The sequence below is a fragment of the Stenella coeruleoalba genome (genome assembly GCF_951394435.1).
Source record: "Stenella coeruleoalba genome assembly, chromosome: 19".
Classification (NCBI taxonomy): domain Eukaryota; kingdom Metazoa; phylum Chordata; class Mammalia; order Artiodactyla; family Delphinidae; genus Stenella; species Stenella coeruleoalba.
The window spans coordinates 3,647,386-3,674,890 of record NC_137165.1 but is presented as its reverse complement, the minus strand read 5'-3'; the positions used below and the strand labels follow the sequence as shown (position 1 = coordinate 3,674,890).

Sequence of the window (27,505 nt, the reverse complement as noted above, 5' to 3'; positions counted from 1 at the left end):
GACCCTCTTCCCTCTGCTCCGACACGCACCTCGCACCCTCACCCACAAAAACCCACAAGAGCTCAGTGAGTTACTCTGATGTTTATTTGAATGCATCTTAGTCCACACAGTTGGTATAAAATCAGAAAAAGCGAAGCAAAAAATATAAAAAAAAAAAAAAAGGTCTGGAGTCTTAGCATCAGAAGGGCACCGTATATACATCTACAGTTGGTGGCCAGTACAAGTCATTGCCAGACAGTCCTTGGAGTCAGAGGACAGTCTAGACCATGCTGCATCCCAGGAACCACTGTCCCAGGGGGTCTAGAAGCTTGTCCTGATGCTCCGACCATAAGGAAAACGTGGGAGTGATAAAGGCGGTGGTTTGTTATTCATTATAGTAATAACAGCAGCCTAGCTAGGTACAAATGTGGTTATAAACCATTTATCTTACACAGAATTATTCAGGTCTCCGTTCGACTTCATGCTGTAAAATTGTTAATTGAATTTCCAGTGAGGCGTTTAGACGATTAGTGATCACAAGGAATGGTAAATACATAGCACCACTTCGTAGGTTTGTTGTCCCCAATTTCTCACCTAGATGCGTGACCGGGACACCCCCCTTCAAGGGCAAGTATTCCAAAGCCACAAGCCGTGATTCTCCGAGGGCTCCAGTTTGGGGGTTCTGTCCGAGTGCAGGTAAGGCTGCACACAGAGGCGTGGGCAGTGCATGTCTGTGTGTGACGCACTGGGTCACCCACAGTAAAAGGGCTTTGGACCATTTGGGGTTTCTACCCACACTTTGGTTTTCTAAATGAGGTGGAGTGGGAGGGAGGCATCTTCTTTCAGACGAAAGGGAAGGGGCAAGATGGACTTATTTTATTTCTGGGCAAAACAAACAAAAACAAACAAACAAAAAAACTGAGCTTGATTATACGGTTAGGATGTCAAGTTCCTTAGCTACTTTAAGGTTCAACCCAAGGCTGATGGTCAACACATAAAGCAAACAATACTATGTACATATATGTAAAAAGTGTTATAAATAGGTTTTATAAACCGTCGATATTATATACATCTTCAATCAACACTAACCACCCCCCGCACCTGCTCTCTGTTTGGTTTGGTTTGAGTTTGGGTTTTTTGGCTAGCTCCTTTTTTTTCCTGGCTTCTGGTTTACTTCCTCCCTCCCTGCGTGCGCTCAGACCCTCGGACGTCCTGTCCCGGTGCCTCATTCACGTTTCCGCAAGATCACATAGATGACGCCGCTGAGGAGGGCCAGTGGGAAGGCCACCCAAGCCAGGATGTAGGCAAAGCCGTAGGAGTTCTCCGAGTTGAGATGCCATTCCGGGTGCCTGACCGTGTAGATGGATGCCGCGCTCATCACACACAGACCTGGGAAGGAGAGGGACCAGCTGGGGGCAGGAGGGGTCATGGAGCGGGGACCCTGCACCACCCCCAAACCAGACTCCATGGGACCCGGAGCACCTGCCCCACCCACCCTGCTCTCCTCCCAGACTCGACCCACCTCACACACACACACACACACACACACACACACACACACAACAGGGCACCCTTCTCTCTTTCTTAGGGAGAAGGATACGGGCTGCAGGAAGAGAGGGCACGTCCATCTCAGGCAGGAATCTGCCACCAGATCCAGAACTGGCAGGAGGGGCTCAAAGGTACCGGAACCCAGGAAACGATCTGCTCTCGGTGTCCAATCTATGTGACCCAGACCATGGCTTCCAAGGTCTCCCCTCCTCTTTCCTCCTCATTTCCTTTAACCGTCACCCATCGCCAGTTGACACGAGGTGCCCAGCGAGAATTCGGGTGGCAAGAGAAGCCCACCTATGTCTTTGCAAGGATGGCTGGGTGTGGGAGCCCCTGGAAGCCGGTAAACCACTCCACAGATGGGTGGCGGCATCCTCTGAAATCAGGGAAAGGGACACCTCACCGTTATCTGAGCGGCACTCACACGGAGCACAGGGGCGGAACGCCATGCTGACCTCCTTAGCAGGATCGCTACATCAGAGACCAAGCAAGCAACGCCCATGGGCACCACTAGGCAGACAGAAGAACACGTGGAGAGGAAAGGGGGGAAGGACGCTGCAGAGAGAGGAGGTGGTCACGGGCAAGCTGCGTGGTGCCTGGTCCCTTTCAACTGTTCTTGGTCCCCCAAGGTTGGTCTAAAGCCCAAACAAAGGTGAAAGGGTATCAGATCCGCAGGCAGGTCAGGCAACCCCTTCCTTGTCTACCACACAGCCTTGGTGGAGGGACAAGAAAATCCTCCACCTGAGATCCCACAAAGCAGGCAAGTTCAAGCGTGACGGTCCATGCCCACGGTGACGGTCAGCATCCCTGCAGGGAGGAGTCCAGTGACGTGAGCACCCCAGCCCAGAGCGGCACAAAGCCTGCTCTGTCCGCTCCTGAACACAGGGGCTTTGACAGGCTCTGACTGACTCTATTATAAGTCCAGAACGCATGTGGGATGCCTGTGGGTCCAGAGCCCCCCAAGGCCCGGACCACCTACATCTAACCTCACTGCTATTTGGGTTATTTAACTGGACACTGCGACTCTGTTTGAACAAAGTGCAGAAGTGGGACTGTGTAACATTCACTGCCCCGATAAGATTGTCCTTCTGCAAGTCAGAGAGAGAAAACACCCACTCCATTGGCCCCCGTCGAGAGAGCCACACAACAGTCTTGGGACCACAGGGGCATCAGCTCCAGGACCTGCCACCTACAGATAGCCCGGGAGACGGGAAGACATCTGTTTCCGCGGGGAAGTCACAGCTGGCCAATGGTCACAGGAGGGAAACTGCGGTTTCGATCTGCTGGACCTCAAGGTCTATAGCTCACCTCTCCAAAGTGCTAATTCTTGCCTGTCTCTTAGGCTATATCTGACCTACCCAATGATGGCAGAGCCTCAAAGGCGAGGCAAGAGCAAGCGAGAGAGTGAGATGTAAGCAGAGCATCGAAGGGCAAGACAGTGTCCAGCATCTTCCAAATGGGGCGTGTGTCTAGCCAGCAACAGCATGAGAAATGTAGTGATAGCTGCGTGGACCAGCTGTGTCCAGATTTCCCCAGCAAAGAGAAAATAGCAAAGAAAAAACACTTTGTCTATGACCTGGGGGGAGCGAGAGAGACAGGACACACAAGTGCAGTGACTAACTCAGTGGCTTAATTATATGACATTCGCCCTGGGAGAATCTCAGAAGTAAAGGGATTTATGCTTCGCTTCAAGAATCCACACGCTTGTACACTTGCAAAGTCAACAAGAGGATACACACTTTATAATTACTGTTGTCGGGAGACTGATGCTTTAGGGAATATATCATTACAAGGCTGTCTGTATGCAAAGCAACAGATGAGCCCCGGAATACAGAGCAGGTAGTGAGTCCCGAAAAGTCAAACACTTCTCCCAATAACGGGACTGTGATTCGCGTTCTTGGCCACCAGTAGGTGGAGATGCGTTTTTGAAGGTCTCCGTGGAGAAGGTAAGTGAGGCCACCGACTACACGCAGGTGTGCTGCCCTCCCCAGAGATGAGCAGGGAGGGGCCTGCGTCTGGGAGCAAAGGTCAGCTGTACGTGGAAAGGCACTGACCCTGTCCAGACAACACAGAAATGCTGGCCGCTCAAGACTTCCCAAGAGTTCCCCCCCTGCCTCAGCATGGCTGGGTCTGCATCACTAGACATGCTCCCCGAAGACCAGGCCTCGAGCCCCCTTTAATGGTGACAGCAGCCACAGGTGAACAATCAGAGCCCGGCATCTTTAGAAGGGAGTCCCCAAGAGACCAAAGGCAGAGGAAGGAAGGGAGGGGGTTCTCTAGGCTTCCTCATCTCCATTCTGTTCGGTTCAGTCAACATGGAATAAGCACCTGGCATATGCGGGTACCATTCTGGACGCTGAGTGCACTGAGATCCACAAGACGTGGTCCCCACCTTCAAGGTGAGTGTCATCCGGAAACAGACACAGCAGTAGAGACTTCCAAGAGAGTAGGATGTGATTCCAAGGAAAGGAGAGAGAAACACACCGGATGCCCTGAGAGCACAGATCGATCAGGGGCCTGGGGAATCCTGAAAGGGGACACGGGGCTTGACCGGGGTCTAAAGGATGTGGAAGAGGTGGCCAGGTGCTGAAAGGTGTGAAGGAAATCCCAGATAGAAGGGAGACCACGAGCGCGGCAAGGAGGACGGAGGGCCCCGTGGACACCACCAGCGGGTCCCACTCAGAGTCTCTGTGATGGAGGCTGGAAGAGAGGGCCACCAGGGCACTTGACGAGGTTGTGGAGGGAAGCACAGCTTTTGTGGAGGAGAAACAGGATCAGAGGTGTGTCCAGAAAGACCGCCCCAGATTTAGAGGTGGGGACAAGATCGGGGACAGGAAGGTGCGTGAGTTGGCTTCTGCCCAGCAATGGTGTTTGCAAGTAAAAGAAAAGAAATGAGCACAATATCTAGGTGTGACGCCACACAACGGAGGAGCCGGTGGGGGACTGGGGTGGGGGTGGGCGGCTCTGGCATGACTGCCTGGTGGCTTAACTTAGGGAACTTGGGGACATGGTCTTGCAAGCTGAGGAAGTACAGTTTCAAGGAGAGAGATGGCAACAGTATCGAAAGCAGGGGAGGGAGTCAGCAAATGGCCATCCGTGTACATCCGTGACCTCTGCCGAAGCAGCTCAGAGCCTGGAGCGAAGCCAGGAGCCTGGGTGGGGCTGGCTAGGGAGTGAGCACTGGGGGAGACCACCGAGATGGGCAGCGGGAGCGCCTCCCTGGAGCTCGTTTCGTGAGCGAGGCCCCTGTCTCTCCCCACCTCGCCCTTCAGGCCACGAGGTAGAGAAGGAAGAGGCTGGAAGGTCCATTACCCGGAGAGCACTGGGCTCTCTGTCCCACCCACACCGAGCCTGCTCTGTGCCGCCAGCCCCCTTTCCATTCTCAGCCTCCGTGTGATTTCTGCAGCCTTGCAAGTCGCCCACAGCATTACCAGATGCCCATCTGGGCCCAGCCAGGGCAACATCTGGGATGATTCGCCCAGAACTGGTGTTTCTTAACGTGGTCTCCGACTTAAGCTGTCTTGGAACCACTCAGAACAGGGAGGGCACTGGGCTTTTATTCCTCCCCCAGATTTTCATTCTAAATGCTCTCTACCCACCTCAATGTGTATGAAAGAAAAGGAACAAAACAAACAGAAAAAGTAAAAGTCACTTTTAAAAGGAGTTTCCTACCATCCTTGCTGTTCCTCGTAATCACAATAAACACAAATTGCAGAAACTACACAGGTGGCCTGAGTTTAATTCTGCCAAGGGAACACATCACCCAGTCACCCAACAAGTGGGACATTCAGGGCGTTCTAGGAGGTGTGCGTGGAGCTCGCCGCTGGGTGTGACTCGTGAAAGAAATCAAAACATAGTCTGTATCTCCGTGATGCTTTCCCATCCTGTGCCACTCAACCCAGCAGAGCCGGGGCCAGGGTAAGCACTGTCTGGGAACAGATGGCTGCAGGTCCTGAAAATAAGAATGACTCCAAAATCCAGATACAGGATCAGGACGGTCCTTCTCTAAGAAGAGGGTTTAGAAGAATTGATGGCTCGTGGATAGGATGAGCTCTGTAAATCATCCTAGAAGAACTTACAGTGGGATTAGGGCAGGTTAATGGCTGCAACAGTGGTGCCCAACTCTGGATGGACATCAGAGTCACCAGGGAGCAGCCCTGCCCAAGAACTCTTTTTTTTTTTTTTTTTTTGCGGTACGCGGGCCTCTCACTGTTGTGGCCTCTCCCGTTGCGGAGCACAGGCTCCGGACGCGCAGGCTCAGCGGCCATGGCTCACGGGCCCAGCCGCTCCGCGGCATGTGGGATCTTCCCGGACCGGGACACGAGCCCGCGTCCCCTGCATCGGCAGGCAGACTCTCAACCACTGCGCCACCAGGGAAGCCTCCAAGAACTCTTAAATGAGACTCTCTGGGGATGAAGCCTGAGCACCAGCGTTTTTTAAAAGCACCCCCTTTCTCACAAAAGGTGATTCTGGTCTGCAGCTGAGATTGAGGAGCACCCAACTAGATGACGGAGCCTCTCAAAACGTCTTCAAGAAGCAGCCAACCTGGGCTTCCCTGGTGGCGCAGTGGTTGAGAGTCCGCCTGCCGATGCAGGGGATGTGGGTTCGTGCCCCGGTCCGGGAAGATCCCACATGCGCGGAGCGGCTGGGCCCGTGAGCCATGGCCACTGAGCCTGCGCGTCCGGAGCCTGTGCTCCGCAACGGGAGAGGCCACAGCAGTGAGAGGCCCGCGTACCGCAAAAAAAAAAAAAAGAAGCAGCCAACCTAAGAAGTATGTAATCAAGGAAAGACAGTTCTTAAAGGTGAGACTCGCAGCTTATTATAAGTGGAGAAGAGATGATGCAGTGAGACAGGCAGCCCCACAAGCACAGGCAAGTCAGTCATCTAGAGCCAGGCAGAGATGGCTCCCAAGTCTGCAATCAGCCAAAGAGCCCCACACGCCTTTCACCTGCCCTTCCTGCATGCTCACGCGTGTGTTTAAAAAGTCCACAGCTGGGCCCTCCAGAAGGAAGCTACGCAGAGACGATCCGGCCCTGACAGCCCCTGGGACACTCAGCATAGTTTGGAGGCTTCCACACAACAGGCTTCAGTGCTTCAAGAAGCATCTGCCCTGCGTGGATCGCAGCTACGGTGGCCACAACCCACTTGTGGATTGCACATCCCATGATGGAAGGGCTCCTCCCTTCCTTCCTTCCTTCCTTCTTTCCTCCCTCCCTTCCTTCTTTCCTCCCTCCCTCCCTCCCTCCTTTCTACTCTCCTTTTTGTTTTCTGATTGTTTTTGCTTTTCTGATTTGTTCCTTGATATTAAGGGGTAATTTCTCATCCCCAACAACCCTTCCCTAACTGTCTCTCTAGTTACTGAATCCTTCATAGGCCGTGAGATAGGAAACACACATGAGCAGGGTTGTCAGACACTGAAGTCTGGAAATCTCTAAGGGAAGTCCCCACTCTCTTAAATCCCAAGTTTAGTAGGAAGACCCTACAGCAAGTTCAAACACAACATTCTAGAGAGCTGAGGTTTCTAGAAGACTAGCTCTCTCAGGTCCTTTTGACCGGACGGAACAAGCACAGAACATTCTTAGGACGTACAAAGTACAACCGCTACTCTGGATCAACACTTCAACCTCCAGACAACTTCCTATTCACAGATGGACGGCTAAACTGACAAACTGATAACCGAAAACTAGGTCTCGGGAGAGATAAGAAGCTAGATTTGAAGGGGATAACGCAAGAACAAACCATGTGCTTCTATATCCGGAGGTTTTCATGGCAGAGTTCTAGAAGGCTTGGACTGAGTTTGGAGAAGAATCCAAACAGTGAAACGAGGAGGAATGAGTAAACAAACTTTGGAAGATTAGCAAAATCTCAGTACCTAAGAGCATTTGGGTTGAACGAAGTACTTATCTCTGGACTTTGGTTTTTGACCGAAAATGACCTTGCTAAAAAGACAGTGTTAGAGAATTTTAAGCTAAAATATCTCAGTTGGAAAAATGAAGATGAGGCACTCCCTGCCCTGAGATGTCCCTTCAAAAGTAAGTTCGCTCTGTCCAATGTTTCCAGTCTGACTAGTCCTGGTGGTGTAGACTCATTCATCACAGATGTTTGGGAACTTGAGAATCATAAATGGGGTAGATTTGAACTCATCTTCCACGGTCAATCAGGTTCAATGAAAGATCATATCAAAAGCAGAGTTTCTGCTTTGGATGTTGCGTTCCTTAAAAACTCGGGTGGATTCTGAATCTCTAAATGTATTCAGTCCACGTGGGATGGGAAGAAATGGGGGCACCCGGTGTCCTTGCATGAGCCGTGTTCATTTAGCCTCTCCCAGTCTCAGTTTCTTTATCAGTAAAATAACGAGTGCTTATAGATCAAATATAAGTATTTTATATCACTTTTTCTTGAGGATATAATCATTGATACCATGGACAGGATCACCATTGATATCAAACTGCAAACAGGGAGCCTAAAAGGAAATCCCAGAATATATTCTAGTTTTCTGTGCTACTTCTGGAAATGGGGTGAATAATGATCACTGCTCCTAATGTACCCAGAAATGATATCTCACTGAAGAATTGGTAATTTAGCAAAGCTGGCAACACTCCCAGAAGCTTGGCTGATATAATAAAACCTTGATAAAATCAAGTAGCAAAGCACTGTTTGGTTTTGAAATTCCAAACGGTGCACATTGACATATTGTATTTAGGAATTTGATGAGAAATGGTTCTCTAGTTTACTTACTTTTTCCAGTAAAGCGTAAGTCTCTGGCTTCTAGAAAAGGGTCATCGACATTCAACGTCAGGTTGTGTCTTGCCATACAAACCTATGTAAGCCATGAGCTCTGCCTGCCCATCCATCCACCCATCTACCCATCCATCCATCCAGGACTTGTGCGCTGTTTTCAACCCTCCAATGACTGCTCATGAGTCATGGTGGTGCTTCAGCAACTAAACAAGAGATGCTACAGCCCTGCCCACTCAGGGGCCAGAAGTGAGAACATTTCACAGTCCCCAGATGTACTCTGGCACATACAGATTTTAAGAGTTATTAGCCTGGACTGTAGAATCCACCACACCTGCTTCCTATGCCTCTCCAGTGCTCTGCTGACTCAGGCCACTGGCCATCAACGGACAGAAGGATAAAAGGAAACGAAGTGAGACAACGGCCAGAATCCAGAGACAAGAGCTGGAACGCGTCACGTCTAGGACTCTGCACACGGTGCGTGTCGATAACCTGGAACCGATGGTGTGTTACACATGCCGAAAGGAAGACACCAGTAAGTCGGAGGCTGGTGGACTCCAGGGGCCAGAGTAAAGGAGAGTAAGAATTTGTCAGGTGACTCCATCACTGCTTAGAGGTAGGCGACAGGTACCTGAGAGCAACCTCGGCAGCAGATCGGGGCCATTTCCGTGCTGAAGCAGGGATGGTCCCGGGGCATAACGTGAGCTACAGAAATCCACCCTGGCCTGTGCTCTACCGACATCCTCAGCATTTACCTCTGATGCTATGTCCAAACTGTAGCTCCGCCCCAGGTTAGGGACCCTCCTTCCAGAACCCCTAGCCCTGTTTCCTATGCACCCCGTTCCATGGAGAAGTGGAGAGTTCCCAGATTCACACACACACACACACACCTGTGCTATATGAAGTCCATCCACGGGGAGGACTCCTGCACGCCAGTCATTCTGAGCCACGCCCTTCTGACGGATCGTGCTTTAGTCTGGGGGTGCCCAGCCCCCTCATGGACTCAGTCATCTCCGACTTACCAGCAAGGATCTGGAAGACTCCGGTGATGTAAAACCGGCCCCCCTTGGTGAGGGTGAAGAGCTGGCAGAAGAACAGGAACAGGGACAGAACGCTGAAGATGATGGACAGGATCATGGTGGCCTGGACAGACTGCAGCCATTCTGAGGGAGGAGACACTGGGTTAGGAAAAGCCCGGGCGCGGGCGCGGGGAGGCGGGGCTCTGCCGCGGGGGGCGGGGCCCGGGGCACCAAGACAGCTGAAAGCCACTCCCCACCCACCCGCCCCGGGCAGCAGCCGCATCCCTCCTGTGAACAGAAGTCGGACTATCCACCTTCCCACTCTTAAAAGTCATTCTTTATTTCCTGCTTTCTTTTGGAGGGAAAAAAAAAGGTATTAAAACGTGTTTAATTGTAGACGTTTTAAGAAAAGGCTCTAAGACACTACCTAGTCCCACCGCAAGGAGTTAAACTCCAGTTAAAATACATTGAACTCCCTTCCAGTCTTTTAGCCAAATGTGTTACTTACACAGATGTGCGTGTGTTCAAGGGGCTCTGAGCCCCGCCCTCTGCCTCCTCCCTCCCTGCCCTCAGGGGTTCGAAGGGCTTCTTGGAGTCCCTGGATTCTGAGAATAGTTCCAAACCACTGTTCAACATATTAGCATCCCCCAAGGAGACAGAGAGACCGTGGGGATGGCTGGGAAGACGCAAATGCTATTGGAGCCAAGACTAATTCTGTAGAAAGTCGCAAGAAAATGCTGATGGGAAGAGCATGCTTTATTTAGCTATGAACGCCTCTGCTCTCCCTCAGTCACGCTGATCTCAGAGCAGTGGGTGCTCAGTCCGACCATCAGATAGCACCACGGATGACCCTTCCTCATCTTTGCTGAACCCCCAGCCTTAGATCAAATCTCCAGGCACCCAACTGAAATTCAGGCAAGGAAGGGAACTCTGTAGTTCACCATCTACTGCAAATGAAGGTCATTTCAGGAAGGAACGGACAAGAGGCAACAACCTGGGCTTAACACCAGAGAGGGGAACTTGCAGTGTGCCCCCAGGAGACCTCCAGGGGCCCTGCCAACCTGTCGCCTGCATCTTTCCTTCCAAGCACCTGAGAATCGCTGGGGCGGGCGCTGCTCTCAACGAGAAAGATCAATTAGAGAAGACCCAGGTTTGATCCTCTCCACTCAGTAAAGGATTAATGGGTCTTGGCTTAGAAAAACACACACCAGTGCTTAACACAGTAGAAAAAGCTGTGAAATCGCGATGGTTAATCATCAATAACTCGCGAAGATGTTCCCTTTTTTTTTTTTTCTCTCTTTTTGGCCACACCACGCAGCATGCGGGATCTTAGCTCCCCATTCAGGGATCGAACCCAGGCCCCCGCAGTGGAAGCACAGAGTCAACCATTGGGCTGCCAGGGAAGTCCAATAACTCACAGAGGTGAACCTGGTTTGAGCTGCGAGTGGCTCAAGGCAGAATTTTAAGGGTACTGGTTAGGGTAACTGTGACTCGAGTTTCACAGACACAGACATTTTTCCAGACTGAGACCGGAAGCATTTTAGAGTTGGAAGAAGCCTGAGGGATCAACTAACCCACCCCTTTGTACTGACCGAGATTTCCAGAGATGTCTGGATGAGCCCCACTGGCAGAGCCAAAGCTGGGAGGCCCCTGATTCTAGTCTAGTGTTCTTTCCACCATGACGGACTATACGCTGCTTTTATCTTTGCAATTTCTTTGTCAATTACGGTTCGAAAAGGATGTCTAATGCGTTGTGAGCCATCCCAGCTTCATTTTTGTATCTCTAATTGAACCACTATGCCCAGCGTAGCACTTCTTCTGGAGGAGTGATCTGCAGCAAAGCCAGTGCTGCCGTAATGTCATTTTTTTGTAATAAAGCAATTATCCAGCACTTCGGTAGGTGAAGCTGGAAACAAAGAAATCTGAGCCCCAAATCTAGAACTAAAACAGTGATTCTATTTTGCTGCAGAGTGGCCTTCAAGGCACACCCTCAGAAGGGGCACAGCTGGTGCAGGTGACATCCTAGATTTCCCTCTCTGATTCTGAGATCTTTTCCTAAAGTCTTTACCTATCATTAACAACAGGAAACTTCCGCCAGACCTCATATTTAGAGAAAACTCAAAATCATACATGTTAAGCCTACATCAATAGGAGAAGTCCCTTAGATTTAATAACGTAATGAAATTCTTCTCGAAACTCTTTCACCAGGAACTTGAATTTTAGTGCCAAGCTCATTACAATTGAGTTAGCTTTCCGTAAGCTGTTTCTCACATCAGATCCCAATCAGGAAGTCAAGGAAGTTTTTATTCAATGGGTCTTGGCTGTACACCTACTGTTTTGAGCCAAGCTCTCTGGTTTGTTCTGGGGATGCAGAGTTGAAGAAGCAAGTTTTCAACCCTAAGCACAATAAGTAACACACATACACGCTGAGAGCAAGTCCAACTATATCAATCACAGCATGTGTGAATGGGTTCAGGTCACTCATTATAAGATGTGGAACTCCATCTTGAATTACATCATTTGTATCTGTAGCCTGATACAAGAGATATACCTAAAACCAACAACAGTTGAAAATCAGAAGATTTTGAAAAGAGACACCAGGCAAATATTAACCAAAACGTACAGTAATAATAGCATCAGGCGGACGGGATTCAAATTGAAAAAGAGGAAAATGGCCAGTGAGGGAAGATCCAGTTTACCATGAAGAAATAAAAGTCATAAATTTCTAGGCATATAATACCATGGCCTGGAAAAAAAATAAAGCAAAAAATAACTGAAATGTGAGAAGAAATTGATAAAGCTAACAATCATAGTGGAAGATCTAAGCATAGCTCTCTCAGAATAGATAAATCAAGTAGGTCAAAATACGGTAAGATATAGATTATTTGTATTACAGCGTTAACCAATTCAGTTTAATAGCTATGTAGATCACGTGTGTCCCTTTAACAAAGACTACAAATTATTTTCAAACACACATGGGATAGTCTTGCAAACTGCAGCAGGCAACAACCAAAAAATCTCAATACATCTCAAAAAAAAGCAGACATGATGTAAACACAACTAAAGGCAAACAGAAAGTAGAAACTCAAAACAAACCAGCCAACATAAATTGGGACATTTTAAAATAGTATCCCAGATAATCCCTTGGATAAAGAAATCAAGATGAGAAGTAAAGATTTCTTCAGCAAGGAATGATATTGACAGTACGTGTGTTAAACCCACAGGCTGTGGTCCCAGCCGTGCTCAGGCCACGCCCTCCATCAGAACAGGCCTGGGTACCCCCGGCTTAACCGGCTACTTGCATATTTTTGCCCCTGAATCCCTCTCCTGTAACAAGTGGGATTAACTATCTCAGAGGATTGTTGTAACGATCAAATAAAAGTGTTGATATAAAAGCTCTGTACAATACAAATAACCCCGTGAAAAGGCTGAGCTGAGGGGCAGGGTAAATGAGCACCTACAGACTGTTCCAGGATGGTACCTGGAGCGTCTCCACCTGGGCCGCACCAAGTACATGTATAACGGGGACAGCCGTGTCCACATAAGCCATGTTATTATAAGGTGCCAACAGGAACACCAAAAAGTATTTTAATACAACTCTGCTATCATTTCATACGGGATCTTCAGCACCGAGTTTGGCAAATTATCTGTGACGAGTCAGGTTGTAAATAGTTTAGGCTTCGCAGGCCATACGGTCTCCGTGGCAACTACTCAAGTTTGCCACCTTAGCAGAAAATCAGCCTTAGTCGATATGTAAATGAGTGGGTGTGGCCTGTTCACCTAATAAAATCTTATTTACAGAATCAGGCCGTGGACCCGACTGGACCTGCAGGCTATCGTTTGCCAGCCTCTGCTACAGACAAGCACATCCGACGTACAGAAAACAATTGTTAGAGTGGAGAGACCTGGACGGAAGGGAAAGCCCTGTCCACTGCAGTCCTGTTTCATACACATCAACCTTCATGTGAGACCACCGTGCCCAGTGGTGAGTCTGAACTTCTACCCAAGCCCCAAGGCAGTGATACTCTTTTCTCCCAAACCACAAGCTCAGGGTCGTTAGCAGAGCCCATGATCAGCGCCCGAGAACTATTCGTGGAATCCCCGGGGGCAGCGTTGTAACCTCCAACGTTGGTGCCAAGCACAGGAATTAAAAGCCTTTCGCAGACCTGCTGTTCTCATGCGCATGCCACGTAATAGGGCTGCTGACAGCTCTCTGACGTGGGCCAGGCCGTGGCTGCCAGCACACCCACTCCCCCCGCAGAAGGGAAAGCTGGAGATGCCCAATGACCAAAGGTCAGATTCCTGCCCCAGCGGCAGCTAAGCAATGAAGGAAATACATCTGCCCCCTCAGCTGTATTCTTAGCCCAGGGCCTAGATCTGGTGAGCTAAGAGCTCAGAAGGGATGCAGCCCTCTTCAGTGCACCAGCCCCGCTGCGTTCCTTTGCCTCTTTCACTCCCAGCCTGGAGCCACGCCCCTGGCAGCCCCTCCCCACCTTGCATTCCACTCAGGCAGTTCATAAAAGCTCTCTGACTCCATAGAGAGAACAGGTTTTCCGGAAGTGAACGGAAGGACGGTGGCCGTTGAGTCAGAGGATAAACTGGGGGTAGCCAAGCCAGGAGGAAAGAGGCCGTGGGGGTGAGTCACCCCTGCAGGAGTAAGTGCCGCCCATTTGCATAATGTTGTGCTGCTTCCCAAAGCGGGCGACCCGCCAGGCCTCGATCCCCGCCGATCCCCACCCCCAAACCTCGCTACTCTACCCACCGCCATCCCACAAACCACCGCTCTCCTTCCTCCTCGAGATGAATGTCATCCCAGAGACGGCTGACTTGCCCAGCGGCCTGCCTCCTATCCAGGTGGCCTTGGCTGTCAAGCTTCGCTCACCGGTGCCAGCCTATACGGGGCCCCGCGTGGTCCTCGCCCAGGGCTCCAGCTTCTTCCCATCCAGTCCAGCTGGGAGCTTTGAAATCGGGCCCAGGGCTCAGGCTGACTTTGCCCGTGACCCACGCAGGATGCTTGCCAGAGGGGAAAGCTACACAGGGGCTTTCAGCTCCCTCTGGCCAGGAGCTCACGCGGAAGAGGAAGGCCACGGGGGAGGCTCTTTCAACTCACAATCACGAGGGCATTTCAACTGCAGCAGAACCTCTGGCTGATGACTAGTGAATAGAAGTTCAAGGCGCTCTGGCTGCACCTGACACCATCACTCAGTTAACTGCCCTCCTAACCAAGAGGCTTCCTGATGGGCACAGGAGCTAGTTTTCCAGAGTCTAATTTATATGTGTGGTTTGATACCACAAGTCTTATTCTCACTAGTCTTTAGACTTGAACAGGGAATTTAATACAGCCATTGAGGTTCTGAGGTTACTGAAAATATTCAGCTGTTTCAGGCTTCCTCCATTCCCTGGTTGGAAAACTCTAGTAACAGGAGGGCCAGGTTAGGCTGTGTTTCCCAGAGACTTGTTGCTGATTAAACAGAAAAACAGAGGGAGTGGCTTCCATGGTCAAGTATATTAACCTCCCTCCTCGGACACTGCAATGTACAACGACATACTCAAGGCTCTGAGAAGTCTTACCATTAAAAAAATAGCCTGGGTAACTTTTAAATGGTGTTTTCCAAATTGACTTATTGGAGAACCATTTTTGTTGGTGTTGTTAAGAACAGGCCACCTGGACATGCGGGTTTTGGCCACAGACAATGACAGTGGAAAGGAGAAAGGCATTTTAACTGCCCGATCACAAGCTGTGCTGATGGAAATGTACAGGGAAGGAGGGTATGCCTGGGGGGAGGGGGCTCACGATCTTTGGCTTTAAAAGGCATTCTCCATATAAAAATAATCAGAGGTCCCCTCTCCTTTTTAATCCTAAAATATAAAAAGGAAGCCAAGCATCATGGAAATTAAGAGCCCCCAGCCCACCAGTTGTAGGAAAGCACCCATGCTTCTCTCCTCCCCATGCCTGCTGAAGTTCTACCCCATTTCCCAGGCCCGGCTCAAAGGTTCCCCTCCCCGCACCCGCGGTCACAATTATATCCTGAACAGGAAGAGGCTCCAGGACACATGGGATGCGACGGGTGCCTACTCAAGGTCCCACCTCCACGCTCACCCTATTAGGCCACCGGGCACCTGCCCCAGGTAACCAGCTCGTAAGAGGCAGACCCAGTGCAGAAAAGCAAGGACTCCAGGTACCCATCCACTGGGGTGCTGAGGAGTTGAAAAGCATGTTTGAAATCTAACAAATTAAAGGATCCTGCTGCCCTTCTTTAGGTTTGGCATCCACAGAACATAGGGAGGAAGGAGGAAGAATGGGACAGCAAAGGGAGAGAGTTCCCCCTTCTCTGCTCGTCCACCTGCCAAGCCAAACCACGAGCCATCTGCAGAGAAGCAGAAAGGGGCCGATGCTTGCCGTCCAGAGGCCGCACGTTAGCCAGCTGGGACAGCCAAGGACTGTCACCAGCACCAGAAAAGCCACTGCAAGAAGAAGGCAGCACAGAGAAAGGAAGATCCTGGGGAGATAAAGCCACAGCCTCCAAATATTTGAAGTCAGTCTGGGGACACGATGGGCATTTAAACTCCTTGAGGACAAGTTTGCAACCCGTAAAACCCAGGTCCAGCCCCCCAGGCATGAATGAAGACATCCAGAAACGACTGGAAATTCAGAGGACAGTCGTGGTCTCAGCTATGTAATTTGTTAATGACAGCATCCCAGGGCATTTCCCCCGCATCACCGGGCCCTCCTCCCCAACCTCTCTGCCAGCTCCCTCCTGTACCCATCCGGCTGCCGGAGTGTCACAGAACTCACTCTGGACACCTCTGCTCCTCTGCCTCTCCTCTCATCAACTCCCCGGCACCAGGATGTCAAATACCCTCCGTAGACACGGATGACTCCAAATCTGAATTTCCAGCCCAGACCTCTGCCCTGAGCCACAGATTCCCAAATCCAGGTGCTTTGCTGACATTCTACATTCTCAGTGTTAACGGCCAGGATGAACTTTCAAAACACAAGTCAGGTCACGCCACTCTTCTGCTCCAAACCCTTCAGTGTGGCTGGGCTGTCCTTCTCAGCATCATGGCCCGAGCCGTCGGCCCGTCCTCTCCTGCCTGTAGCACACTCAGACACGCCAGCCTGGCACTGGTGGACACACCAAACTCTTCCTGCCTCAGGGTCCTGGCCCTCCCATCACCTTCTGGAATTCTCTTCCTGCAGTTCTTCACACAGCTGGTCTCTCCCATCTTATAAGCCTCCATCCACGGGACTCTGGCAGGAGGAGGCCTGCCATGACCAGCTGCTTCCTCCCCAGTGGTGACTTGCTATTCCATCGCTCTCTCTGTCTCCTACAGAGCGTTGCCCGCTGCCCACAATGACTCATTCATTGTCTATCCTCCGTCTCCCCTGCGTAACTGTGAGCTCCATCCTCCGGGGCAGGGGCTGGTCTTTCTTGTTGAGCTCTGTCTGCCCAGCACCTAGGATGCGCTCCATATATTTGAAGAATGGATGAATGGACCACGCTGGCAGCTCTGAAAATGAAAGACGTTCTCTTGAAAGGTGGTGAGTTCCCCATCACTGGTAGGATGTGCACATGGTGGGCACATTGCAGACAGTCCGAAGCTAGTGGGATGGGAAGGGGGATGAATCTGATGACCTCCCAGGTCCCCGCCAAGGTCAGAGTCTACGTGTGTGCTGATGACCACATACTCAGAAGCCTTCATGCCAGACTTCCTCTTCTCAGGCACCAAAGACCAAATCCACACCCTCAGGCCACCCCACGGCCAATCCCTGCTCCTAAACTACAAGGGATGCTTTCTTGACTCTGGTAAAATCCTGGAAATGCAATTTAAATTTTTTTTTTTTTTTTTTTTTTTTTTTTGCGGCACGCGGGCCTCTCACTGCTGTGGCCTCTCCCGTTATGGAGCACAGGCTCCGGACGCACAGGCTCAACGGCCATGGCTCACGGGCCCAGCCGCTCCGCGGCATGTGGGATCTTCCCGGACCGGGGCACGAACCCGCGTCCCCTGCATCGGCAGGCGGACTCCCAACCACTGCACCACCAGGGAAGCCCAATTTAAGTTTTTTAAAAAGCAAAGCCTGAGCTTCCAGGGCCATATGGTACAGACACAGGTCTGAACAAGCGTTCTGAATTAACTCATGGATGCTGGCATCTGACGAGAGACTCCAAGGGTTGAAACATCATCATTATGACACCACGTCCCACTCCCTGCACCTCCCTCGCCTGCCAGGACCTCCTCATCCCACAAGGGCCTGTTAAATCAAGAGTCATTACTGGGTCAGAGCTTGCGGGTTGGCCCAGGGAGCCACAGAGATTTTAAATTGCAAAACATGAACCCATAAGTGCAGAGGGCCTCCTGTGTTTTCTAAATTCTGACCAAAAGCTGAGCCTCAGATGAAGAAATGGTATGATGTCCTTGCAGAAATGACAATGCCACCAAGTGGATAAACGAGATATATCTGAGATCACAGAAGACACAGACACAGGAGACCACCGAGGGCTCAAGTCGGGGGCTCCTGAGATTGGCAAGACTTATTTTTTTCTAATTTTCAATCCGAAGCATTGGTCTAATGCTGCCCACAACCTAACGGCCACGAGGTCGCTGCTGCTGGAAATAGATAGGTGCATTTCTACTTTGTAAGATTTCTGATGTATTCTGCCTTATAAACGCACAAGACTTTTACTCCATCTTGGAATAAAACAGCTGAGAAACGCATATAAGACAGAGCAGGTCTAAATGAAATCATAAAAATTAGAAACCATCCATCTGCACCAAACTCCTTTCTGGGGTCTAGAAGGCTCTACAGGCTGGCCGCTGCTCCATCTCCTGTGCTCTCTGTTCCTCAACTCTGCCAGGCTCCTTCCCGCCCCAGAGATCTTGTCCTCGGGAGGTCCCGCTGTCTAGAACCTGCCCCAGATGTCCCTGTGGCTGACTCCTTCCTGGTCATCCTCAGGCGGTCATTTCTCCAAGAGGACAGCCTTCCTCACCCAAGTCCCTCATTACACATCACCCTGCTTTATTCTCTTTGTCTTTCCTATCACTGCCCCTGACTATCCATGTTTCTTGACTGTTCCGCCCAGTAAAACGGAAACTCTTGTCCACTCTTGCAGCCTTGGTGTCTGCGGTGGAATCTTCTACGGGGCAGGTGTTCAATGAATAGTCCTGCATGAAAGAACAGAGGGAGGGGGGAAAGGAGGGCAGGGGGAGTCCTGAGGTGGGAAGTTCAGGATCAAGGAAGTGAGAGAAGGCTGAAATTCCAAGATGAAGGGGAGGAGAGATGGGACGTGAGGCTTAATGGGAAACAGGAACAGATCATTCAGGTATGGACCTTAGCACAGATGCTCATCTGAAGATGCAGACCAGTAAAGGACCTCTGAGAGGTTTTAAACTGACAGTAATACGATGAGGTTTGTATTTTTAAACATCATCCTTGATTCAATATGCAAACGAGTTACAAGGAAGGAAGAAAGGTCAGGAGTTAGGAGGCTGCAGCAGCGGCCCTGACAGTAACTGCAGGCATGGTGATGGGCGTGGAGTGGGACCTAGGATGCTTCTGAGAGGGGAGAGAAGGAAACACATCCAGGCAGACTCTGGGCATGAAGCTCACTGGATGGTGAAGCGGCATCCACTAAAACACTAGAGACCATCAAAGAGGGAGATCGGGTGGAGGGGGGCAAAGTCTGGCCGGTTTGGAGATGCCTCTGGACATCCCAGCCAAACTGTCAGGTAGGTTAGCTGTATATGCTCATCTGGAGGTCAGAAGAGAGGTCTGGACAGGAAGGAAACAAGGATTCAAGAGACATCATGAAACAGTAAGACTTGTTAACGACTTGGGAGGTGGAAAGAAAGAGAGGCAAGTCGAAGGAATCTCCAGTTTCCAGTACGGGTCACTGTCTTGCTGATGGCGTCCAGGACACAGCAGAGATGGGCCATTTGGAGAATCCTAAAGTAATCGGGCTCTGCTCTGAAACTGCATAGGACACAGCAGAGCTCTCGTGAAAGAGATTGGTATGGAGCGGGGTAGTCAAAGCCCTGAAGGGAAGAGTCTCAAGCCAGGCTTACTGGGAGGTGCTCGCTATTAAATTTCTATGAATCGAGAAGCCATGCTTCCCATGAAGCCAAATGACTCCATTCTCAGCCTCCCTTGTCACTAGGTGTGGTTCTGTGATGAACTTCCAGGAAAAGATAAAAGCAGAAGTGTGTGGTCTATCCGGGGACGTTTCATTAAACGGGAGGGGGACACATTCTTCTCCTCCTCCTTTCTCTACCCTTGCTTGAAGGGTAGAGAAATGGCTGGTGCTCTAGCAGCCTTTTGGTCCATGAGGATGAGGACCAAATCTGAGAGATGGCAAAGAAATAAGCTAGAAAGTGCCTGGGGCTCTGACAATTTCCTGGAACAGCCATACCTATCTCAGGCTGCCTACTTCCACACTTCTTTTGAAAGAGAGAGAAATAAACTATCTTATTTAGGCCACTACCATCTAAAGATGCACTGTTTTATGCAGTCAATCTTAATCCCATTCGGAACGCTAGCCAACCGGTCTAATGTGTCCTTCCATTGCCTTCCCCTTGCTTTAGGTCATCATTGCCTCAGTAGGGAATCGCCTCCTCCTTGCCTGCATTTATTTAAATCCTGCCCATCCTTTGGAGGATGGATCAAATCCCCCCTCCCACATGAGACCTGCCTTCCACTTCCTCCCCTGAACTCTGGCGCTGCCCGCCTGTCCCCACTCCTTGGGTATCTGGCCTATGCTGCCCGCACAGTGATTCATCCCCCTGCACAGAGCTCAGGACTGTCAAGGCCAACGTGCACATTCTCCAAGTCCTTATATCCCTCAGGCCGAAAGGCATTCAAAACAAGTCATGATAAATATTCCCCCACTAAGCCTCCTTCACCTCCACCTGCAGACGGGATCAGGATGGGGCCAGAGGGTGTGTAAATACATTTAGAAAATGGAAAAGCAGACAGAGTTGAGGGCATTTAGTGAGGAATCTAAAACTACTCTAATATCAAGAAAGAGTTTGAGGGAAAAAAATCTAATCTGTTTCCTTCCAACCGTATAACATAGACGTTTGACTGTTGTGCAGTTAACGTGGCACAAGCACCATCCGTATAAGAAAAACAAGGGAATGACGCCCTGCAGAGGTGCACGGCCCCAGCCCCCACGTGCAAAAACAAGCCCCTTCAGCAGAAATAGCAAGTCTCGTAGACCAACGCGTTTTCACATAACATGCTTGCAACATATTCTTCACAAATTGGTATCTGTAACGAATTACTTTCAGTTACTAAAATAAAAAGTATGTTTGAAACATTCTAAGAGCAAATACGGACCAAGGTGACTGGTTTACAACTAGCAGAGTTCATCTGTAAAGGCAGTCTAATTGTTTTTAATTCTGTATTTTTTTCACCTCTTGTTTGGCACAGAAACGGTTCAACCCAATCGAAAAGGCGAAGGAGTCCCAGGGGCTTCACCCCCATCAGAGCTGAGGTTGTAACACAAGCTGACCCATCAGAAGATGAGAGCAGAGATAGCGACCACTGGGGAAGCTTAAATGGGAAGTTCTGACTTAGAATCAGCCCAAGTGCAAACAAACCCAGCTTGTCCAGAGTTCCTCAGAACGCCCTTACTGGGAGAGCCGAGAAGGCAGATGCGGAGGAGAAGCACGATCTGGGACCCCCCCCGCCCCCCCGCCCAGGGAAGCAACCACGCGGATTTGGATAAAGACCCGCGATGCACACCCCAAAGTCACTGTCAACGAACCCAGGAAGGTGAGCTTGTACACAAAGAGCCAGCTGAGCGATAGGAATAACGCTGGTGCCTCTTTGAGAGCTGCTGCGAGGGCGGAACAGCAGCCACTCCCGACCGCAGAAGATGCAGGAGGCAGGTCCGCAGCAGGCAAACATCACGGTCCAGCAGGTCGGACAATTTAGATCACTGCGCCTCTGCCGACTCATCCCTCTTGAAACCCAGCCGGGTTGGAGTATGCCTGCCAAAACTGCTCCTTCCGGGATTGAGTCGAGAAACCCCTGCCAACCCCACGTGGCCAAATGCCAGTTGGGCAATGTCCAGGTGGACACCTGGGGGGGGGGGGTCTCAGGGAAAGCCGGCCCTTGTGGGCGGAGTCACCACTTGTGGCCACCAGGTGTCAGTAGCGAGCAGGGAGCCTCCCATCCTGAGCTTCAAGGAACTCCAGCCAAACCCTGCCCCGGAGACCGGATGCTGTGGCTTTGGGGCCAAGCAGTGCTGTGGCCACATGCGCAGACGCTCCGAGTGTTTCAGTTATTTGATTGCCAACTCACAATGCAACCTCTAGGGTGGTTTGAATTCAATATCCTTCACAGACTCCGAGAAAAGTTTAAGGACTGCTCCCTTCAACAAAGACTGGTGTCTTTTCTTTTCTTCCCCCAGGAAAGTGGAAACATAAAGCAGGGTCTTCTAGTCCTTGCCTATCCTCCCCATATAAACTACAGTAGTTCGAGCAGTTTCTCTTTATACTGAGGTTGGAGATATTTCGTTGGTGATACTTCAGGGACAGCTTGAGTACTGCTGGGTGCAGAGCCCTGAGGGGAAAAGTCCCGCAAAGAAATTGGACCGTGCACATACAGAACGAAGGGCCACTGCCCTTCCTGCTTTGTTGAGCTGCGTCTGAACTGGTTTCTCTCACTGAGCGTAACATCTTCAACAGAAATACTTGATCTAGGGGCGGCTGCAGCCTCATCAAAACGTGTACTTTGCTGGTCTTTAAACCCAAGATGTCAGGAAAGTTCTGTCACATCTATAGGTACTTCCCTCTCCAGGCTAAGGACATGTCCTTTGGAACACGAGACCATGCAGAGCCTGGCCCACCGTGTCCTCAATGCCGGGCACTGTGGCCCCTGCCAGGCTCCACGCTGCCACCAGACACCTCCCAGTCACCAAAAAGAATGCATCCTGTTTCTCTCTGCCTCTCCACATCCAAAGACACCAGGTCCCCACTGAGCCCTCCGTCCCTCTGGGCACTGGAAGTAGCTGGTGAGTGCTTCCATGGCCAATTAACTCCTTAACCTGAACCCAGGAAAGCCTGGTTTCCAATATCTCACAGAAAAGATGCTAAGGACAGAGCAGAAATACTCCCGGGCTAAGCTTGGGGTTGTGCAAATAGCGTCAATGCCCCATCTTGCAACGAGGAATCGCTCAACAGCTATGATGCTAAATGGTACCCCTGAGGCCCAAGATGCAGAGAGGAAATCCTATAACTGGAGACCAAAAGCTGGCCCGTCTATCCTCAGGACAGCCCCCCCATCACTGCACCAGGAAGACACAGGACATTCCTGGATATCCTGCCACCAAACCAAAGACGCTAACTGGACTGAAACTCCCAGTGGGGTCTGCCTAAGGTTTTGCATCATCACTGCTTATGTGTGTCCACATTTCTTCGTTCACAAGAAGCCTTACACAAGTGATGGGAAGCAGGGGGTGGGGTGCTCTAGGGCTTCTCTGTAGGTAGAGAGAACGCACAAAGACTCCCCAGGATCTCAGTGTAGCCAGTGAAGCGACCGCCCCTCCCCTTTTGTCTTGGGACGTCTTGGCCATGTCCCACCCCACCCTGGCAACAACTCTCTAGCTTATGTCTTCCAAGAACAAGTGCTTCCAGGTCTGGACAGAGAAACATGCCGCGGACAGATCAGGACGAACCTGTGGAGCAAAAAACCATTCTCACCGTTTGCTGACGATGTGAAACAGTGTTGGACGTTGCCCAGTGAAGAGGTGCTACAGTTTTGCCAGAGGTCGGTCGCGTGTCCGTTGCCCACCATCCATTGCTGGAGAGAACCAGACGTGGTAAATCAGGGGAGTCCGTGAGGAGTGACGGAAAGGGGGAGGGAGAAGACCAAGGGTAGGCAAAGAGCAACCTCCTCAACCTGTCTACGGGGCCTGCCCCTGCCCTGCCCCGGGGCTGCCTAGCCAGAGTCCAGGGTCGTGCTTGAGAAAGGGGAGATGTGGTGGTCTGGCCCAGACAGCCAGAGGGGAGGGCCGGGGCTTTGCTAGTGAAAAGCACTCTGTAAGTGTAAAAGTACTACACACACACACACATAAGTTGCTCTGCGCCGAGGTGTGTGCTGTAGTAGAAGGAGCCGTGGACTCAACCCAGGACACCTGCATCCAAGCTCCCCCCACCCCCCATCTCCCGGGTATCATTCCCAAAGCCGCAGCCACTCTGAGCCCATTTCCTTACTTACAATTCCTATCAACCTGACAAGATCGCCATAAGGCACACTTAAGATGTTGGCAGGATGCTGGTAAATGATGGACCAACTCACCAATCCCCAACATAATTATTTCTCAACCTTTGAACCAGGCCAGAACATCACGCCTGGGACTTGCTGTATATACAGAAGTTAAGGCCACGGTCGCATAACTGCCCGAGTCTGGGCTTAGCTTCAAGAAAATAAGTTTAAAAGCTAATGAGCTTGACGTCTGATGGTTTTGCAACACAAGTTATCCCAGTGACCTGTTTGTACTGGAGGAGGCTTTTCTAAGAAGCTACCACGTCCACAGCGCAAAGCAGACCTGGGGCTGTGAACTCTTAGGGAAAAGCCAGTTTGAACTTTCCAATTTCAAGTCCTAAAGGCTGTTTTATGAACTAAACCGCCCATCTGACGGATGCCATTTGGAGAAAAAACAAACCTTCCTAAATACTCCACTTCCTTCCTCAACGACCCTGCATTAAGGAAAATGCTACACAAGCTTATCAAATGAAGGGCCGGGGTTGGGGCGGGGGGAACCCCTGGATCTGTACCTAAATTCTCTGGCTTAAAGAGAGGCCTGCGTGGCTTCACCTAGCCCCGCGCTCGCTTCCTTCCTCCCGCTGAATCTGCTCTGGTTTTCGCAAAACTACTTTTGAAAAGGCGCGGATTGCCAGAAACTGCAAAGGGCCCTGGGATGTCTGAGACGCTTTGTCTGCAAACTGGAGGGGACACAGTTGGAACCGCCATCCGGAGGCCGAGCTCGGGGTGAGCCCCGGGCGCCCCTCCCGCCCGCCGCCCGCCCGCTGCCCGCCGGAGACTCACGCTGACGATCGTGGAGACGAACAGCAGCACAAGCACCGCGACGTGGAGGACGATGATACCCAGCAGCAGGAGAAGCATTCTGGCGGCGAGTTGTGCTCAGCGGAGTCTCTGCCTGGCCGGAGAGAGGGCCGAACTGGACGTGAGGCCGAGCGAACCGGCCTGACCGAGCGAGCGAGGGAGGAAAGGAAGGAGGGAGGAAAGAAGGGAGGGAGGGACGCGGAGGGAGGGTCCTGCGCTCGGAAGGCCCGGGCCTGGCGCCGCGCCCGCCCGCCCACCCCGCCCGGCGACCGCCGAGAGAGGGCAGCAGCCGACCGCGGCATCCCCGCCCCACAGTCCGTCGAGCCCGCCTGCGACCGAACATCTTCTGCTTTTGGAACAAAACAAGTGGTACGCACGACGCACGTCGAAGTCACCCCGGGAGGCGAGGTTTTTCCAGAGTGCCAAGCAGAGGCCGCAGCGCGCCTCCACCCACCTGGGGGTTCCGGGGGCAGCCCAACGAGGAGAAGGGGGGCGGAGGGCGAGAGGTCGCGTTCCCCCGTGGGGTGGAGCTGGGGGAGAGCGGAAGGGGCCCAAATTTCTGCGAGAGGCCCGGGGACACCAGCGGCGAGCTGGGAGGGAGAGCGCGCGGCGGGAAGCCGGGTTCCCAGACCCCAGGGCGCTCCGCATTCCGCTAGGCTCCCAAGTTTCCACCCAGTTCCTCCCGCGCAGGGGAGCCGTCCCGGCCCCAGCACAGCTTGGCATCGACACCAGCGGCCCCGGAGAGAAGGCGCAGAGCTGGATAGAGCGGAGAGGAAAGAACGGCCGGAGAGAACTGCTGGGGCCGGCGCCTCCTGCCCACCGCGCGCGCTTCCCCCGGCAGCCCTGCGGGCCGGGCCGTTGCGCTCCCGGGACAGGGGCCCAGGAGCCTGGATGGAGGGGAGCCAGTGTCCGGTGGGAAGGAGAGGCGGAGGGAATGGGTTGGGTCCCAGGAGAAGCGCAGCCGGACGGAGCCGGCAGGACATCTTCTCTCCGCCACGGCGTGGTCCTAGCCCCACATTTTGCAGACCTTAGGGACTGAGATCCGCCGACCTGTGGGAGGATTTGCACGTCTGCGAAGATGAGCTGCGTTTGGGGGGCTACTTCAGGACAGAATCTTGGGCCAGAGACATCGTTTCAATAACTCGGTTTTTAAAATACCCAATCGCAAACCTCTCCGTTCCTCCCCTTAAGCAACACGTTCAGTGAAACTCTGGAATGTGCAAGAGGAAATAAGCACGATTTTCTGATGTCTCCCAGAAGGTTTAAATTAAATCCAGTGACTCCTAATGCCGAGGGCAGGGGGTGGGGGTGGGGGGCACGGGGGTCCTGTACCCCGGAGATGTCCACCGCAGGGACCGCTTTGCCAGTGAGTCCAGCGAGGCGAAAAGTGCTCCGCCCCTGCCCCATACCCGGACACCAGCACCCGCGTCCCCGGCGGTTTACAGACCACCAGGCACCCCGCAATGGGTCCCTACAAGCCCCGTAGGAAGGACGCGAGACAGGCGGTGGTCTACCCGCGATCGGGGACCGCGCCAGCCCGAGGCCCCCTGCTCCGCGCGTTCTGTCACCGTCTACGAAAGATGCCCACGTTCCTCTTCCATCTCCTCCACTTTCCCTGCCAAAAGCACTTACAGCCCAAAGGGATAGCTGTCCCCGATCCTCGGAGATCCTCAGAGTGGCCTCGGGCACAGACCGCGTGCGTCCGCTCGGCGGCTGGCGTCCGGAAAGACAGCTGCTCTGCGGGGCTGCGTGCGCCGAGCTAGGGGCCGGAGGGAGGATCCCGGCGTTCCCCTTTAACGGGAACAACGCCCTGTCTGCGTCGCTGCAGTAGGGTGTGTCCCCGGGTCAGCGTGTGCAGGGGGGCGGGACCCGGGGAGGGGAGAGGGCAGTGAGGAGGGAGGCAGGGCAGGAGCCAGTTCCTCGGCCTTCACTGCGCCCCAGGAGACAGTCGATGACTCCAAAACAGCGGTGGCTTGTCCTCGAAACTAGGAGGCAGCGAGCTTTCTCACCTCCGCTTCCCTGGCTCCGCGGAGGTCACGGAGACCAAGAGTTGACCGATATACTGGCCCTTCTGCCCACGTGGGAAAGCCCACCAGAGGTCGCCTCCGTGGGTGACCAGCGCGGGGCTCCGGGGCGCACGCAGTCGGACCGCGCCCGCGGGGAGAGCCAGCCTGGATGCCCCTGCCACGGGTAGGGGGAGATGGCACTTAAGCGCTGGCAGACCTCCCTTCCCTCGGGTCCTGGCGTCCCTGGCCTGCCCTACAGTCCTAGCGGGGCGCACCCGCGCCAAGCCCGCCTGCGCGATCAGCGCCGGGTGCCTCGGATTCCCGGGACCGATCTAGCGGGTCTGCTCGGGTGAGGGTTGGGGGAGGAGGGAGAGGCCTGCCCACTGCAGGACAGCGCGCCCTGGGGTCGCTGGGGAAATCCAGACCACAACCCGGAACGCTCCAGGCGAGTTTGCCTGGCTTGGCGCCCGGCCTCGGCTCGCGTCCCCGGCCACAGGGTGGGGAGTTGGCCATTTGAGGTGGGGGAAGCGCAGCCAGGGAAATCAGCTGATTCACAGCCGCCTGAACGGGGTCCGCCCAGCGTCACGGGGAGAGAGGATAGCCCTTCCGGGCGCACGACAGGCGCGCCCCAACAAGACGCTCTGGGGGTCCAGCCTTGAGGCAGGAACCCGGAGCGGGAAGGTGGGTATTAAACGTCTGCCGGCTAATGCAGCAGGTCGTACACAAGACACCTACACCTGCCAGCGTTTGTGTCACAAAACATCATCGCTCTGAACGAGTCAAATACTCCCATGCTACTTATTTTACTATATGAAAGTAGCTGCTTATTGTAGCTAATTGTACATTCTTCAGGTAAAAATAATTTGAAAAAAATCTTCCAACAATGGGCTTTCAAAAATCCTTAGATTAAAAAGAAAACTCCTTGTAAAGTTTTCGCTCAGCGCGCATGACACACTCTGTGAGAGGTGGTGTGGTCCAATGGTTAGGCACGTTGCCACTGGGTTTAGACGAACCCGATTACCCTGCTTACTCAGGGTTGTGGATTTGGGCAGTTAGCTGAAGTTTGGGGTGCTACGGTTTTCTCATCTGGAAACAGGACTGAGAATGGCCATTTTAAAGGGTTATGGTGTTGATTAAAAGAGTGT

General features: G+C 52.3%; 1 protein-coding gene across 4 annotated transcripts; it reads right to left on the bottom strand.

Moving 5' to 3' along the window:
• PMP22 (peripheral myelin protein 22) lies at nucleotides 1-26,214 on the bottom strand. 4 transcript variants are annotated; one of them, XM_079903883.1, is made up of 5 exons: nucleotides 25,983-26,214; nucleotides 24,337-24,448; nucleotides 22,989-23,088; nucleotides 9,288-9,428; nucleotides 1-1,368 (listed from the first exon to the last, which is right to left on the bottom strand). In XM_079903883.1, exons 2-5 carry the CDS (start codon nucleotides 24,412-24,414, stop codon nucleotides 1,205-1,207), a joined length of 483 nt encoding a protein of 160 aa, XP_079760009.1. In that variant the 5' UTR covers nucleotides 24,415-24,448; nucleotides 25,983-26,214; the 3' UTR covers nucleotides 1-1,204. The 4 variants fall into 4 exon arrangements, with proteins under 4 accessions (XP_079760009.1, XP_079760010.1, XP_079760007.1 ...); XM_079903884.1 differs by having other exon boundaries at nucleotides 24,337-24,444; nucleotides 25,987-26,214; XM_079903881.1 differs by having other exon boundaries at nucleotides 25,987-26,213.
• Between the last annotated feature and the right edge of the window lie 1,291 nt (nucleotides 26,215-27,505).

Coding starts and splice junctions, on each gene's coding strand:
- PMP22 (XM_079903883.1), bottom strand. CDS start 24,414: ATGCTTCTCCTGCTGCTGGGTATCATCGTCCTCCACGTCGCGGTGCTT. Junction 23,089..24,336: donor TCGTCTCCACGATCGTCAGC/GTGAGTCTCCGG, acceptor GGTTCTCTCCAG/CAATGGATGGTGGGCAACGG. Junction 1,369..9,287: donor AGTCTTCCAGATCCTTGCTG/GTAAGTCGGAGA, acceptor TCTCCTTCCCAG/GTCTGTGTGTGATGAGCGCG.